Source organism: Mustela nivalis (genome assembly GCF_964662115.1).
Source record: "Mustela nivalis genome assembly, chromosome: 11".
NCBI lineage: Eukaryota > Metazoa > Chordata > Mammalia > Carnivora > Mustelidae > Mustela > Mustela nivalis.
Genome location: NC_139030.1, coordinates 73,871,110 through 73,888,534, shown reverse-complemented (window position 1 = coordinate 73,888,534; position 17,425 = coordinate 73,871,110). Strand labels below are relative to the sequence as shown.

The window sequence follows — 17,425 nt, the reverse complement described above, 5'->3', positions numbered from 1 at the left end:
ATCCTTGCAATGACTTTGGATGGATGAACTTGCCCCTGATATATGCCCAACGAGCATGCTGACATAGTCTCAAATGCCCCCTTCTGTTAGTTTCTGCCTTACAAATCTCTCAGGTCTGGCTTGTAATTTACATCAGTCTTAGGCATCCTCTTCTGGGTTGTTTCTTTGTATAGGACAATTTAGGAAAGTATACTTTGGGCGTTTTTTCCTTTGTGCTCCAACAAACAGTAATCAATTAGATGTGACAAAGGCTAATCGATATAAGCACAGAACAATGGGTGTAGGGTTCTTACAGAGAACACAAATCTGCAGTGTGCACCTTGCCCTTGATTGGGTCAGACACACAAGGGTTGAGACTGCTGAAATAATTCTTTGATGTCTATGGATCCTCATGGCAAAAGTTGCCTTTTTGTTTCTGGTTAAAGATCCAGTTGCTAGATATTCTGATAGAAAGCTGGCTTCTGTGATCCCTTCTCTTCTGATGAGTAAATATCAGGAAATCAGATTCTGGCACTGGGCAGAAAGGTCCTGAGTTTCATTCTTTGCAATGCTGATGATGAATTTTTTCCCATGCAGAATTTGAGGTATGCAAAAAAGTAGCATTTACATCCTCTTCCAAATCTCAGTGGAGGTGACACAGAATAACAGGAGAATCTCTGTCAGATGAGGGATTGGGAAGGATTCTTCAAGGAGGTGACATTTCAGTGGGCATTCATTTATTTTTCAAGTATCGGTTGAGGATTCACTGGTAGCCTAGGTACTTTGCAGGTGCTAAGTCTGGTTCCTATCAAGGGACTATTATCACCAATGGAGAGCACTGAATCTTATTCCCAGAGTGACTCCGACGTGACTCACCTCTTAAATGATCATGTCATTGTCACGGCAAGGAGAAACTTTGGATAGCAGAAAAAAACACCACTTGAGAAATCCAGAGCCTCCAGACCATTGCTGCATGACCAGATCCCCTCTTTGGGGCTCTTATTCCTCCCCCATAATGTGAAGAGAGATCTGGTGACCCCTTTCAGATATCCCATCAGTAAGATTCTGACACCCCGAGGCCTGTTGGAGAAGTATATGTTTGATGGGGTGGTCTGGTAAAGAAAAAAGGAGATGGTGTTGATTTTTTGGAAAGAAAATGAGAATACCTCATGTTATAAAAAATCAGTAATAATTCTCTTTATATATAGGAAAAGGTGAAATATTACCAAACCAGTGGTCACATCATAGATCAAAGAAGAGACCTAGTCAGCATGTCGAAGTTAGAGTGGAATTAAAGAGGAATATTTTTGGTATCATTATATAGGATCCAAGTGAAAACAATTGTGATTCACATTTACTTTGAAATGTAAAACTTTGGAGATGTGCATGCATAATAGAAATTCCACTCCAAATGGAAGGACTTTCTTGTAAATCTGCATGGGTATCCTCGGTTACACTGGCCTTTTTTCTATTTCTGGGACATTCCAAAATCTTTCCCAGCTCAGGACCCTTGAGCATGATGTCCTGTCCTTCTGGGCTGCTTTCAGCTCAGCTGTAATGTCACTTCTTCAGGGAGTCCTGAAGAAGTCTTGAATAAGATAGGATCCTATGCTCTTTCCTTCATAGCACATCAAGTACCGTGATCATCTCATTTAAATATTTGTTTATTGACCGTCTCTTCCATATATGTGGGGACAGGGACCACTGCTGCCCATTTCTGTACCCACAACACCTGGCAGTGGGTCTGCACACGATTGGTGTTGGGTAAATATCAGCATCTTGGGCATATAATTAGCACTTGCCAAATGTTTGTTAAAGGAATGAATGAAAACCACAAAAGGGTGTGAACTGAGGACTAGTCACCAGATAGGCAGTAACTTCCCCCAGTTCTTTATCCTCCTACAGTTACATACAAACATATGTATTTTTTCCCCTTTTTTCTTGGGTGATTTTTAAAATTGAAATTCAATTATCCAGCATATAATACCTCATTACTTTTTGAGATAGTGTTCAGTGATTCCTGTATAACACCCAGTGCTCATCAGATCACGTGCCCTCCGTCATGCCCATCACCCTGTTACCCCACCCTCCCACCCTTCTCCCTTTCACAACCCTCAGTTTGCTTCTCGTAGTCCATAGTCTTTTTTTTTTTTTTAAGATTTTATTTATTTACTTGACAGAGATCACAAGTAGGCAGAGAGGCAGGCACAGAGAGAGAGAGAGAGAATGAAGCGGGCTCCCTGCTGAGCAGAGACCCCGATGCGGGGCTCCATCCCAGGACCCTAAGATCATGACCTGAGCTGAAGGCAGAGGCCTTAACCCACTGAGCCACCCAGGTGCCCCCCGTAGTCCATAGTCTTTGATGGTTTGTCTCCCTCTATGGTTTCTTCCTATTCAGTTTTTCCTCCCTTCCCCTATAATCCTGCAATATTTCTTATGTTCCACATATGAATGAAACCATATGACAATTGTCTTTCTCTGCCTGACTTATTTCACTCAACATAATCCCCTCCAGCTCCATCCATGTCTATGTAAATGGTGGGTATTCATCCTTTCTGATGGCTGAGTAATATTCCATTATATATATGGACCACATCTTTATCCATTCATCCGTCGAAAGATATCTCTGTTCCTTCCACAGATTAGCTATTGTGGACATTGCTGCTATGAACATTGGAGTGCAGGTGCCCCTTCTTTTCACTACATCTGTATTTTGGGGGTAAATACCCTGTAGAGCAATTGCTGGGTCATAAGGTAGTTCTGTTTTCAACTTCTTGAGGAACCTCCATACTGTTTTCCAGAGTGGCTGCACCAGCTTGCATTCCCACCAGTAGTGCAAAGAGGGTTCCCCTTTCTCCACAACCTCGCCAACATTTGTTGTTCCCTGTCTTATTAATTTTAGCCATTCTAACTGTTGTGCAGTGGAGTCTCACTGTGGTTTTGATTTGTATTTCCCTAATGGCAAGTTGTCTGGAGCATTTTTTCATATGCCCTTTGGCCATATTACAAAGCTGTGATTACCAAGACAGCATGGTACTGGCACAAAAACAGATACAAAGATCTATGGAACAGAACAGAGAGCCCAGAAATGGACCTTCAACTCTATGGTCAAATAATCTTCAACAAAGCAGGAAAGAATATCCAATGGAAAAAGACAAACCCTTCAACAAATGGTGTTGGGAAAATTGGACAGCCACATGCAGAAGAATGAAACTGGACCATTCTCTTATAGCATACACAAAGAGAAACATGTATTTGTGTTGATTTTTTTTTGCTTGTTTTACGAAAAGGGTAATAATATACCCCCATGGCTCCCTTATAAATATGTCATGGGTATCATTTTGGTTCTAAATGTTCTATCTATTTTTTTGAACTGCACCATGTTTCACGGTATTTACATGCCACAGGTTATTCTGTTAACCATGTAATCTTGTTTCCTAGGAAGAAAACTGAAGTTTATACTCCAGGGCCTTGCCCTTCTTATAGTTACTTCTAATGTTACCTTACCAAAGATCAAGGACACTTTGTAGTTTCCTTCATATTTTTCTATTCCTTTCTTGTTCAGCTTTTCTTAAGTATTTTACACTTCTTTTTGATCACTCTTGTGAATATGATAGTTTTTCCATTTCTGTTTGTACCTGGTTATCTACTCACTGATCAGGCCCAAATCAAAATTCAGCCTAATCAAGATATTGATTTCATAGTTTAAAAAAAAAACAGTATGCAGACTTTCATCAATCAAGAAAATATGGATCCTTCTGTTCTGAATTCTATGCCCGGCATTGATCTTACTGAATTCACTAGAATCCTTAAAAACAATTGAATAATTTTGACAATTGCAAGGATTCTTGTCTTGCTCCTGATTGTAATGAAGATTGATTTTCATTTCATCATTTTGTGTCACATTTGCCATTGTTTTTTGGCAAATAGTCTTTATTTATTTAAATGATTTCCTTCTTTACTTTAGGATGTATATTAAGAAGGGCTACAGAACTTTGTCTACCGTCTTTCTCAATATCACAGCTTTGGTATCATTTATCAATATATTTTCTTTGTCAGAAATTTGTCTAAGTGCTGAATTGTAATGACTATGTCTAGGTTGCTGCCTCATTTGGTGCAAGCAAGCCTTGTGTGAGAATGTCTTTGTAGCCTGTACTGGACAGCAACACTCTCTGTCCTACTTAATATTTTTAATTTGAAATTCCACTTTTTTGATGTTAATATTACCGTTCCTTCACTATCTTGTTTACATTTCCTTAGTGCCTCTTTTGTACCCTTTGTATTCAAGCTTTTTTAAATTCTTCTTCTTCTTTTTAAACACAGAGCTGATATTTGTAACCTGGTCAGGAGACTTTTGCCTGTTTGCACTTAATTTAACAATTGCTAGATTTGATTCTAATTATGCCAGTTTATTTTTATTTTACTTGGTCATTTTCCCTTTTCCTGATTTTTGGTGGTTTGACAAGTTGTTATTTATTTTCTTTTCTCCCCTTGGGTAATTAAAGAATGCTTTTCTATGCTTCCATTACTCGTGTGGAGATGGTCCCTGTCCCAGTGCTCTTGGTCAAAGTCCTGAACTTCAAGAATAGAGATACAATCTTTAGCTGATAAAAAGAGTCCAAATGGAAGGCACACCTGCTGTTGGGCATATCTGGGATACCTGGCAGATAAAAGATAGTAGGACAACACTGAGAGCAAAGCTCAAGGATTCCAAGATGTCTTTCCCTGCTCAGGGTGAGAGACCGTCTTTGTGAATGTGTGAGTATTCAGAGATGATATCCATCCAGATATTTTGAGTCTGAGGGAAACAGCCAAACAGAAGGTCAGTGGAAACAGAGACTTGATGATGGCGAGGAGAAGAAGGACTGGTGAGCCCAGAAGCCAGCAGTCTTTGTCCATGGTTCTGAATGCATAGTGATAAAGCAAGTTTTCCAACATGCTAAGTACTTACCAAGGATTTGGAGAAACAGATGACATATGGGAAGAGAAAATCTAATAAAAGCCTAGAACTCAAAATACTGAACTCTCAGCAAAAGTTAGAACCTGGGTTACAGCCTTCAACGGTAAGCAAGTGCTCTCACTTCAGAGGGGGCCTCGTCCTTTTTGGAAGGGATAACAGGTGTGGGAATTGAGGGTTATTTTCGTTAACCTGTCGCATCACTCTTTGGCCACTCTACAGTCTGTGAAGTCAGGGCCATGTTTGGGGAAGTTTTGCCAAGCAGGGTGTGGACCTCACCATGGCTGAATTCTGGAAGACCTGGCCCAGGCGAGGCTTTGGGTGTGACAATACAATCTCTGCAGTTTGCCCTTCTGTGATCTGTACATGAACTTCCGTGATATTTAAACTTTAGTCTTGCTGTGTACCTTTGGGTGTTTATGGACCTGTGGGTTCCATTTTATGATAATCACACCCCACTGGGTGCTGAGTGGGTGTGGGACAGTGTACAAGGAGGGGAAACCAGATGTGGACCTTTGTAGTTAGGCTTAAAGTAAGAATGGGTTTCACAGAAGAGGGAAGGTCCCAGGAAGTGAGGTGAGCTGCTTACTTTCACTCAGAAGGAAGAGTTCAAAAGGTACTTGGAGATGAGCTGTCTTTCTGAGGAAAGAAGGATGTGGTATAATCCTGGGGAGGAGGGACTTCAGGAAAACCATCTTTAGGATGTTTTGGTCATAGGCCAGAAATGTAGCATGTGGTGGAGGGGATGATGCTGGCTTCCTTGGCCTCTCAGATGAGCCCAGTGGAGAAGGCTAGGACACAGCCACTGGAGGCTGGAGGCCTTGGAGAGAGCTGGAGGGGGTGGACCAATCTGGGGCTCATACCTGAGGAGGGCTTGGCAGTGTTTGGGCTTTATTGGTCATGCTCTGAACCAAACCTGAAAGAAATCTCTTAAAATCATGTGTGGTGAGCCTTGTGGGACGTCCTCTCCATGTCACACCCAGAGTGCCCAGCATTCTGGCTTGAACGGGACTGAAAGTCCCATATCTGAGGAAACCCCTCAATTCTGAGCAAAACCCAGCACATCACACAGTCTCATTAATGTCCTTCGCATTCTTGGGAAACATATAAAACCATTTGGAAGACTCTAGGGGAGTTCATTAGATGATGAATAACCTACAGTTGGGGGGAAATTGACACACTCACACCTCCTCTGTTTCCTCTACGTGGAATTGCCACTCCGTGTGTGTGTCCCCACACATGTGTGCATACAGGTGTTTGCCTGTGTGTATACCCGAGTATGTATGTATGTTTTCTGAAGACCACAGTACCCTGGAGTTGGCTTTGAAGGTTGGGGCCAGATCAGGCTGGGCTGAAATTATTGCTGGGGGTTGAGTCTGGGTACATCCTTCCTCTCTCCCTGGGGACACAGCCATCACTCTTGACTCCAGGTTCCCCGGTTTCCACACCGAAGGTAATGCTGCTGTTCTGGTTGGATCATCTTTTTGTTGCTTCTTCTCAGAGCTTCTGTCTGACATCCATCTCTATGGCCTATTGACTTTAGGGGCAGAGGCTTGATAGGTTCTAATCTGTGAACTGTGCTTACTAGTGGGGTCCTAGCCATCACAGTCTCTCACCCTTATACATGCAGGCATTTCCGAAGATCCTATCCCCCTGCTTCACCCAAAAGAACCATGGGTTGTCCACTTTCTAGTAGTTGTAAGCTTCATTATTGACTAGAAAACCACTCACAGTTCATTCCTTATTCCTTGAGTCATCTGGCCCAGAAGTTTCTTCAGAAGCAAGACCCATTGCTTTGTCTTGAGTTTCATCCTTACATGGCCAAGACCGAAATGCACAATAGTGATCTTGTTTGGAGGCATCAGAACAGCCTTACTTGCAATCTTCCTTAAATGATGGGGATAGATATATTGCTAGAAGGGATCAGTTTCTGGAATGGGACAGGAACACTCTGTGGGGGTCACGTGCTGGGTGGGTTCTTGTTTATCCCTCCCACAGGTGATTTTGGTACTAAGGGTTTGCTCGCATGCCCGTGACCCCCTCTGAACTATGCAGAAGGGGCTCAGATCCTGGTGCAAGGTTTTCTGTCCTATTTTGTATCTCTCATACCTAGGGAGAAATATTTTGCTTTTTACTGTCCATTACGAAGCTGGCAAAGAAAGATTCAGGTATCCTTCTGTATGTTCTTGCTGAGGCAGGAAAGTTGACTAACACTCTTCAGAAAGCTCTTCTCCAGGAAAAGTGGGAAATTGCCAGGTTGATTGGTTAAGTTTCAGCCCTGAGATGACGTGAGTATAATCCCTAATCACCCCAGCGTATTGCCTGGCATGTGGAAGACTCTGCTGTGGGCTGTGGGGAAGCAAGTATTGTTACAGGCTGTCTTGGCTATTTGAGGTTTTTCTTAACCATGAGATCTTCATACACTTATTTGCCTTTATCTTCAACACTATTTGCTTTTCTCCTTGGGCTTCATTCATTCTTTCAACGTAAAAGGAATATTGTAGAAGCCTTGGAAAATAATACACAACTTTACCGTAGCTTTTCTTAAAGGGGTGGTACAGGACTTTTAGAGTCTGCAGAAAGCTTTCTGAAATCCTCCTTGGACAGCTTTCCTCTCGCCCAAGATCTCCCTTCACTGATCTGCTAAACCGCTCTCTCCCTTCTCTGTGATGCGTATTTACCGTTCCCTCCTTCCTATTGCCTTCTGATCTTTCCTTTAGTCCCCTTCCTGAAAGCCTGCTTTCTTCCAAGACCCTCCCAGCTGCTTGAAGCCCCTGGGAAGTGGATCGGGTCTTATCTCTGGTTGCTTTTCCTTTGGAAAATTAGCATACTACCTGGATTCTACAAATCAAAGAAGAAGAGGAGAACCCAGGAGACAACCCGATCTGCAAGAAGCCTTCCTCCTTTGGAAGGGAGTAGGTGGGGGAGGGAAGGCTGTAATATGCACTAATACTTTGTATCTCTAACACACACACACACACACACACACACACACACACACACACACACACATTTAATCACATTCTTAAGATGAAGACATCTGATTCATAGTTGAATGTATGCAGTTCCCAAAGAAGGTGAGAAAAAAAATTAACTGGAAATTTCTCTTATGGTTCTAGGAATTTGAAGCCTATGTTAATGCTTCTGGAGAACATGGAATTGTGGTTTTCTCTTTGGGCTCCATGGTCTCAGAGATTCCCGAGAAGAAATCTATGGAAATTGCTGATGCCTTGGGCAAAATACCTCAGACAGTAAGAAGATTCCATACAATTCTATTTTCCCAAAAGTTGGAACCCCAGACTTCTAAGTATCGATGTTAATCCTATCAGTTGGACTTCTGGTTTGGGCTTCCCTGCCACTTCTCAATTATTAATCCCAAGTTCTTTTTGCCATGTCACTCTCAACTATTCTTAAACCATGGTCTACTTCACTTGAAGGTCTCATTTTCTCTAAGAAACTCAAAAGTGTACTAAGGAGAATTTATTTTATTTTGTTAACTAATTATTTTGTAAAGATTTTATTTTTTAAAGTAATCTCTATATCCAACCTGGGGATCAAACTCACAACCCCAAGATCAAGTGTCACATGCTTCAAGGAGAATTTATTTTAAAAATAAAGTCAACAGGATAATGCACGGGATAGTGTTTCTTCATATTATGTAGGAGTATTTCCACAAAAAGCTGCTGGATTCATTTCTTATATTTTTGCTTCTCTAATTCTACATTCACTCACTTTGTTAAGTAAACTTCCCCTTGAAGTGCAGAAAAGTGCAAAAATCATAACTGTACAGCTTGATGAATTTGCATAAATACACAGAGTGTTACCAGTCCCCAAAGCCTTCCTAGTCACAATACCTCCCCAGCCTCGCCAAGGTTATGTTCATTCAGAGGATGCCGCCTTCCAGCTACTACACGGATGTTTCTGAATTGTTGTGTTCCTTAAACTCTGTTCTTGTTTCTGCAAGGTCCTGTGGCGGTATACTGGCACGCCACCACCAAATCTTGCGAAGAATACAATACTTGTCAAGTGGCTGCCCCAAAATGATCTGCTTGGTATGTGGGCAATGTAGGAGCCTATTGAGCCAGAGCGATTCCATCCATTAAACTATGACCTTGAGTGACTTTGTTGTTTATACAGTAAAACTTAAACTGTCCCTCTCCTCCTCTCCCCCGAGGGGACTTACTTAAAAACAAGTCCCAGAAACCAGTCTCAGGTAACAAAGCCCAAATACAAGGGTGGGTCAGGCCAGGTGGAGGTATCCAATCAGTGGGGGTGCATATTGTCTCGCTAGCTACCAAGGAGAGTAGGCCCTGCCTTTTGGGCGTCAATTCTGACCAAGGTGATAGGCTAGTTCAAATATCTACTACAGGGTACATTGTAATTCAGTTGGTTCAGTTAGTCACTTTTGTGTGACCTAGCATGATTGTGCAGTGCAGCTTTCTCTGTGTGTTACAATCTCATTTGCCACCTGTGCGTGGCCACGTCCAACCACATGGCCTTTGCCCTTAAAAGCTAGTCTGTAAGGCAGAGAGATGTCGCCTCTTTGCAAGAGATGGCCCTGGCCGGTCAGTTTGATTCTTGATGCTTGGTGCGAAATAAAGCTTTGCTTGACCTTCGCTTTGTATCAGTCTCACTCGTTTGACCATGGACCCAATAGGCAGGATGTGGTGTGTAGGTCAAACCCAAGTGAAATTAACAAAGTGGCTTGTGCAGGGCTGTTCTAAAGGATTATTTAGCTGGAAAATATTATGGCCAGAGTATTCCACATTGCCTTTTATCCAGTGGGGCATCTCAACCCACATTTTCCTCAGCAGACTTCTGCAGGAGCCCCATGTGGATGGCACTGAGGCTTTCAGAACCTAGACAGTGTTAGACTGAGAAACTCGCTGACTCGACTCCTAACATCCTTCCCTGCTTTGCCTCTCAGGTCACCCGAAGACTCGTGCTTTTATCACACATTCTGGCTCCCATGGCATATATGAGGGAATCTGCAACGGAGTTCCAATGGTGATGCTTCCCTTGTTTGGTGATCAAATGGACAATGCAAAGCGCATGGAGACCCGGGGGGCTGGAGTGACCTTGAACGTCCTGGAAATGACTTCCGAAGATTTAGCAAATGCCCTGAAAACTGTCATCAGTGACAAAAGGTAAGAGAAAAGGTACAGAGGGATACTACCTGTATTTTGGCCATCTCATTCACAGCAATATTCAAATGTGAAAATAAACACATAAAAGCTCAATTTATAAGTAAGATGATTTGGGGATTATTATTATTCATTTTATAAAAGAATGCATTAATTCCTATTATTTAATTCCTATTATCTTTGAAATGATTTTAAATATTATTTCCCTCAGTAGGATTAAAACTTCAATTTATTAAAAAATACAGTCACCAAGTAGACATCTAATCTGTGAGTTCCTGCAGAGAGAAATATTCCATTATAAGAAGCATAGTGTCCATAAAATAAAAATAAACCAGGACAGCTGTCCTTAGAAGGACAGCTCTCTCTAGCACCAAAGCCCGGGAGAAACTTTGTTTCAAAAGTTTATAAATCAAAGTATAAACTTTGATTTATAAATCATGGGGATTTATAAATGGGATGGGGTCATGTGATATCACAGACAAAGGCTTATAATAAAAGCAAAGATAAGTCTGTTTAAATGTGGCTCTGAAAACAATTTGAGAGGCAAAGCTATCAGATCAAATGATCTCTGCATGACATTTATTGTATTGCTGTCACATTCCTTAGTAACAAACAGGCTGGCCAAAACCTTATGGGAAGAAGTGACGGCCAGGGGTGGACTTGATCCAACAATTAACGTGTGCATGTGAGTGCCTGTACATGCATGTGTGTGTCTGTGAGAATGTCAGGAGTCTTGACCCGTAGTTGCTTCATTTTGAAAGAGATGTCATTTGGAGGGTCAGATGTGAAAAGACTGGAATGTGTTCAGACGGGATGGGACACCGCGCGGGGTGACATGGTGAGCCTGGGCAAGGAAAAAGGGGAAAATGGGGCACCAATGGATGAAAAAGAAAAGTCAACGAAACCCGCTCCCCCATGGGTAAATGCCCAGCATGCCCAGAGCAGCGGGTGGCATCCCTCCATTCTGATGGGCCTCTTCTGACAGCCCAGCAGCCGTACTACTGCCACGTTGAAGGTAGGGAAAACCTGACTTCTCTCCCCGTGTCGACAAAACTCGTTCCGGAGATATGCATTAGTAGTACAATTTTGATCTTCTGTTGAGTGGTACAGAAAACGACCTGGAGCCTACAAATGACTTGGTGGAACTTCTCTTATTTATTTTTAAATCCTTCATCAATAAGCTTGAGTTACCAGCGAACTTCATCTATTTGCTTGGGAGTCTTCTCTGCCTAACTGTGAATCTCCATGTTCCCAGCATGCCAAGCTGGGACAGGAAATAAAGACAAATGGAAACCTTCTGAACACCAGATGATGCAACCAGGCCATAACCGGCACTCAGTAAATGGTGGATGAATGAAGGAAAGTTCTAGAAAATCTATCTTTTTAAGAAAAGATACACATAAAAGGAAGATGTTTAATAAGATTTATGGCCAAATATGATTACACAGTACAATAATGTGTCCAAATATAATGACAGGCCTGTTATCATAATCGCTCCTGAGGAAGAGTGTCTTACTCTGGTCTTTCTTCTCCTTTTCCTTTTGTCCCCCTCCTCCTCGGTCTCTTTCTTCTTCTAGAGCATCCACACTAAGGGTCGAAGCATTGAACCCAGTTTGGATTTAAATGTTCTGATTCAGCTAGCCACACTGCCCAAAATCAACAAAAATCTGTTTTGTTGAGCAGGCTGCATAGATGCAGCCTCGTGCTAATGCTAGACTTGGATGGTGTGGTTGTCACCAATGCAGAAGTAGGCCACCCCCTTGCAGAAGGCACTTCCAAACCGCTTCTGGTTTGACTAGATGGGATTGTTTAACTCTGTGAAAAGGAGAACCGCTCATAATTTCTGACACATCCTTTTATTTCTTTCTCTTATTGTAAAAAAGTATCTAATTTCCTACAGAAATATCAAGAAAAAGAAAAAAAGAAAGGAGGAAGCAAGATTCAGATAATTTCGTATCATAATTTTGGCCTCCAGTTTTCTTTCTACATTTGTTTTTTAATTTCAGAGATAAAGACCAGTGTGTGTGTGTGTGTGTGTGTGTGTGTGTGTATGTGTTTGCATTTTCTGTCTATAATGGAAACTCATTTCCTCTGCCAAGGTTAGCCTTCCCAAACATAGCGAGCCTAAAGGGAGGATGGTTCATTGAGGCCAATGTTCCAGACACTCACATAACTGTCTCTATGTTTAGCTATAAGGAGAACATCATGCGTCTGTCCAGGCTGCACAAGGACCGCCCCATCGAGCCCCTGGACCTGGCTGTGTTCTGGGTGGAGTTCGTGATGAGGCACAAGGGGGCCCCACACCTGCGCCCAGCAGCCCATGATCTCACCTGGTACCAGTACCACTCATTGGACGTGATCGGCTTCCTCCTGGCCATTGTGCTGGGTGTTGTCTTCATTGCTTATAAATGTTGCGCCTGGGGCTGCCGGAAGTGCTTTGGAAAGAAAGGACGAGTTAAGAAATCTCATAAATCCAAGGCACACTGAGAAGGGGGTGGGGAGTGAGATGATCCAAAGTTGCAACTAGACACAATGTTAAATTCATATTCTGCTTATTAAACAAATGCTTAGCTCGGAGTGAGATATCCCTGAGTGGTTTTTCAAAATAAAAACAATCTAATTGGTAGTCACACCTACAGGTAGAGATCTTGAAAGGTTTCTGCCCCCTTTAGTATTGTTAATCTGGACTACTCTTGTCCTCATTCAAATGACTTGCCAGAGGGTCAGACAGGTCCTTCCTACACTTTGCATTAATTTTCTTACTTAGGAGTGAGGACTGTTTGGGGGGCACAGGTTTCAGAGGTTCCCACATCCCCAGCCTGCAACTCGTCTGGCTTCTGGAAATTTTGTGAATGTTGCCATCCTAACTTAAGGTCCTAACTTAAGCTTGTGCTTCGCAGAAGGCACTTGTATTTAAAGAAGGATACATTTGTTTATTTCCAGGGCATAGGGCCTTGCACTTGAAATAAATGAATGACCTGGGATCTTTTGAGAACCCTGTCTGATTTCTGACTTTAGGGGAAAGAATGATGTGTGAAATTGATGAATGGTGTGTTCAAGAGGTTAATCAATGCTTGTGGCAAATGGATCTCATTTGAGAAAAACCCAAAGCAGAGTGTCTCACAAGTGTATTTTCTCTGATGTTTTGAACAATTGAAAATAGTAATAAATTCTCATAAATTATATCTCTTAGGTGTTCTTCTCTTCATTTTTGTTGCATTTCTCGGGGGGCTACATGTACTGATTGTAAAAATAAACCATGATTATGACAAATTAGAAAAACAGAGGTGCACGCATACACAAGAAAATGAATATCTGGTAATCTTGTTCCCCAGCAATAACTTCAGTTGCTATTTTGGCAAATGTGTTTACTTACAAAATACTGCAGCTACACCAAGCATATCTAGCACTTTTCAACTCTCTTTCTCACTTCACTCTACTGGGAATGCCCTCCCCACACTTTTCTATAACATTTATTGCATTTTTCATGGCCAAGAAGTTAATCATTGCATGCATATGGCAGGACTTATTTAACCAAGACCTCTGGGTGGATTCATTTGTATTTTCTGCTATAAAAGAGCCCTCTTTGAACAGCCCAGTGGTTAGGTCTTTGTGCATCTTCATGACTGTCTCCATCAAGTCGATGGTTATGGTATGCCTGGGTTCCCTTGAGGTAAGGATTCCAGGGAAAGTAGCTTATTTGGTAAGTGAAGGAAACCCTGATATGGGAGTGGGGAATGGGATTAGCAGTGAGGGACTCCAAGAAGCTGATCTGCTGTGGGTGGCTGGAGCCGAATCTCTCTTTCGATGCTGGGGGCCAATGTAAGACGTCAGACTTATCCCATCTTAGCGGGAAGCCAAGTCCTGGGCTCTCTGAGCATTTGTTGTGTCTGTGACCGGCTGCTCCCAGGTTGTGTTAATTTCCCTTCGCTTCCAGTCAGCCCCAAGTGTGGGCAAGGGGACCCTAAAAGTCAGAAAGAGCCCCCAGGAGAGAAAGTGAGGTGTGGCATTGGAGGCAGGCCCTTGGGCCCTAAGGCAGAAGGACACAGGGATCTGGGTGGGGCACCGCAACCTTGCTGCCCTGAGCAGATAGATGGCTTGAGTTATTTGCAAACTGCACTCAGAGAGGGGCTATCCGTGTGTGGGAGAGCCAGTTTCCTGCACCCTTTTTGGTGTAAAGTAGTATCTTGAAGGAAAGTATCAGTTGGGAGATGAGCCATGGGGTCTGGTTTTAAATTTTTTTTTTTAAAGATTTTATTTATTTATTTGACAGAGAGAGATCACAAGTAGGCAGAGAGGCAGGCAGAGAGAGAGAGAGAGAGGGAGGGAAGCAGGCTCCCTGCTGAGCAGAGAGCCCAATGCGGGACTCGATCCCAGGACCCTGAGCTCATGACCTGAGCCGAAGGCAGCGGCTTAACCCACTGAGCCACCCAGGCGCCCCCTGGTTTTAAATTTTTTAAAAAAAGATTTATTTATTTTAGAGAGAGAGTGGGGAGGAAAGAGAGAGAAAGACGACCAGCTGAAGGAGGGGGCGAGGGAGCGGGAGAGAGAATCTCTAATGGACTCCCCACTGAGCACAGAGCCCAGAGCCCAGAGCCCAACAAGGGATTCAATCTCACAACCCTGAGATCATGACCTGAGCCGAAACCAAGAGCTGGACACTCAATTGACTGTGTCACCCAGGCACCCTGGGGTCTTGTTTTAAATGTGCTTTTATTACTATTGTTATGTCAAAGTTTTTTGTTTGTTTGTTTGCTTGTTTGTTTAAATTTTAGGAGTAATTTGTGTTTCTTTTTTGGAGACTGTACTTGGCCTGTCTTTCTATGGGCTATATTACCCCGAGGGTTTGTTCAGAGAGTTTACTGCATTAATGAGAATATCGTTCCGACCTGTACCGTATTTTCTCCACTTGTTCTGTGCCTTTAATTTTGCTCACACTTCTGTGTGTTTGTTGCTTTGTGGTTTGTATCACACATAACAATTTTAAATGTGCAGACTTCAAACTGGAGCTGTGGTCCCATGAATAGGTAGTTTCTCCTGAACCCAGCCCCATTTATTCTCTCCCTTGGCTGCTTTTGGGAAGCTGTTCTTGCCAGATCCCTCCCCACATCTTTGAGCCCTACCGGGACTCACAGACTACGTCCACCGTCCCGCAAGGCCCTTCTTGGTCCACCCAGGGACCAGCTCCCAGGCTCCCTGCTGCCCCCACCTCTCTGGACCTGAGCTGCATGGGGCTCCACCAGCCTGTGCTTCTTCACACTTTGATTTCTCTGGTCCCTATGTCTTCTTTTTGGAATCTCCTAAGCAAAAAGGGGGACTTTTTGTAAGGAGGCAGACTTCCTAAGGACGTGGGGCTCATGGCCAGGCCTCAATGGTGCCAAGAGCCTCTCTTGCCTGGCCCGGTCCCCATACACTCTGGGTGCCTGCCCTACTCTTCCTTCTCCTCTTGGTCTTGACTGTTCTTCAGTCCTCAAGATCGCACAGGACCATGGAAGACTGACCAGAGTCTCTCTTACCCAGAAGGGAAGAATCTGATTGGTCCAGATCAGGCGTCTACTCCCGGTCATCCAATCAGGAATGTTGAGGGAGGTATTACACAGGGAAAATATGGCCACAGGGAGCCCTAACTGACCCCAAGGGTCAGGGAAGAGGGAGCTTAGTGAGTTGGGGAGATGTTCCCAAGTGTGTCCACTATATACGTACGTTGCGTCCATTTTTTTTTTTTTCACTTCCTGCCTTGGCGCTTTCATGCATTTAAACTCACAGTTTTTTACAATTCAGTTTTTTCCAATTTTCAAAGTAGCTCCCATAGAAGGTGGGAAGCTCAGTTGAATGACAGCAGCTTCGAGTGACTGATTTCGTGGATGGATTATATGGGAGTCAAATATTACTGTCCTAATCTGAAGGAAACAAACAAACAAACAAACCCTGAAAAGTGTTTTTATGTCCAAAAACCAAGCAGAACCCACTTCTTTCTACTCGATCTTGTGGTCTCAGTGTCTTCTCTAGATACTGTGTTAGGGGAGCTTCTCACTTTTTGCCATGGCTTACACACTCCTTAGGTATGCAACCAAAAATGGCTCCTTTCTCCTCCCTTCCTGATGGCTACCCTTCCCTATGCGACTGGGCATGGGAGGGATCCATTTCCCCACTCCCTCGGGACCTAGCTGGCCTGTGACCTGCATTTGGCTAGCAGCATGTGGTAGAGGGGGCCAGTCCCAAGTGGAGGCCCCAGGAGGCCTTCCTGTTCCTGCTCACTCTTTTAGAAGCCCATCTCCTTGCTGTGAGAACAGCCTGGGCTAGCCCTGCTGTGGGATAGACATGGGACCCAATCACCCTAGCCACTTCAGCCAACAGCTAGCCAATTGCTGGCCTGCCAACCTTGGGGGACCATCCATCACGAGCCAGCCCTCACCGAGCCCACCAGCTAACTGCAGGTGCATGAGTGACTCCATGGGTGGATATGCCCCAGATCAACAGAACTGGCTGGTAGATTTATGAACAATAATTAAGAGTTGTTTTTAGTCATTAAGCTCTGAGGTGGTTTTTTACACAACAATAGCTAACTGATACATTTCGTCCTATCTCTTCATTCACAGTCTTTCATGTGTTTGGTCTTTAGCCTGTCAGAGGACACAGGTGTCCTACCCACCTCCATATTCATCACGACATGGAGAGCCATGTCAGCTGTACACAACAGGTAGGCAGGTAGGGTCTGTGGAATAGAATGGCAACCATACCACTTAAGTGATCTTGGAGGAGAAGAGCTGGCCCAGAGGGTGGTGGGAGGAGGTAGGGCAGAGGTAGCTATGAAAGAGGGTTGGGTGATAACTGTCTTCTTGCGCCTGTTCCATGCTGGTCATTTTGTCACCAAAGGGCAGAGGGAGGAACCACACAGGGATTTTATGGGGAAGAAGAGGTTGGCATTATGCCGGGGAAGCTCATCTTCTAAAGATCCAGTTTCAGTGAAGTAGAAATGGGCTAGGAAGGGTAATGAGGACCCTGGTATCAGAGGTGTCCAAGCAGAGGCAGAGGAACTTCCTCTCAGGAGGGTGGACAGACTTTGAGTGGGAATTTTAACTAAGCAGTCTTGGACCTAGGTGGTTCTGAGTCTTGTTCTGCTGCCCTGTAATGCGTAGAAAGGTTTCCAAAGGCCAATATTTCATTGCTCAGACTCTTGATCTGACCTGACTCACAGCTACAACTGACAGGGGAATCCTTGGGCCCTACTTTTGATTCAGGGAAATAGGGTTTTTGCCCTCTCACCTGTCCTAGAGGTGCTTCATCTTCTAAGTATTCTGTCAATGGGAACCCCATTCCCCATCTGGTAATCTGTCCAGTCCCT

General features: G+C 43.6%; 1 protein-coding gene across 2 annotated transcripts in view; it reads left to right on the top strand.

Moving 5' to 3' along the window:
- Positions 1 to 13,265, top strand: part of LOC309844222 (UDP-glucuronosyltransferase 1A6-like) — a 27,782-nt gene extending 14,517 nt beyond the window's left edge. For both annotated transcript variants that reach the window (XM_082690596.1, XM_082690595.1), the window contains exons 2-5: positions 8,056 to 8,187; positions 8,901 to 8,988; positions 9,864 to 10,083; positions 12,270 to 13,265. In XM_082690596.1, coding sequence (XP_082546722.1) covers positions 8,056 to 8,187; positions 8,901 to 8,988; positions 9,864 to 10,083; positions 12,270 to 12,567 — 738 coding nt within the window. In that variant the 3' untranslated portion in view covers positions 12,568 to 13,265. The remainder of the gene's footprint in view (positions 1 to 8,055; positions 8,188 to 8,900; positions 8,989 to 9,863; positions 10,084 to 12,269) is intronic.
- Positions 13,266 to 17,425: the final 4,160 nt, after the last annotated feature.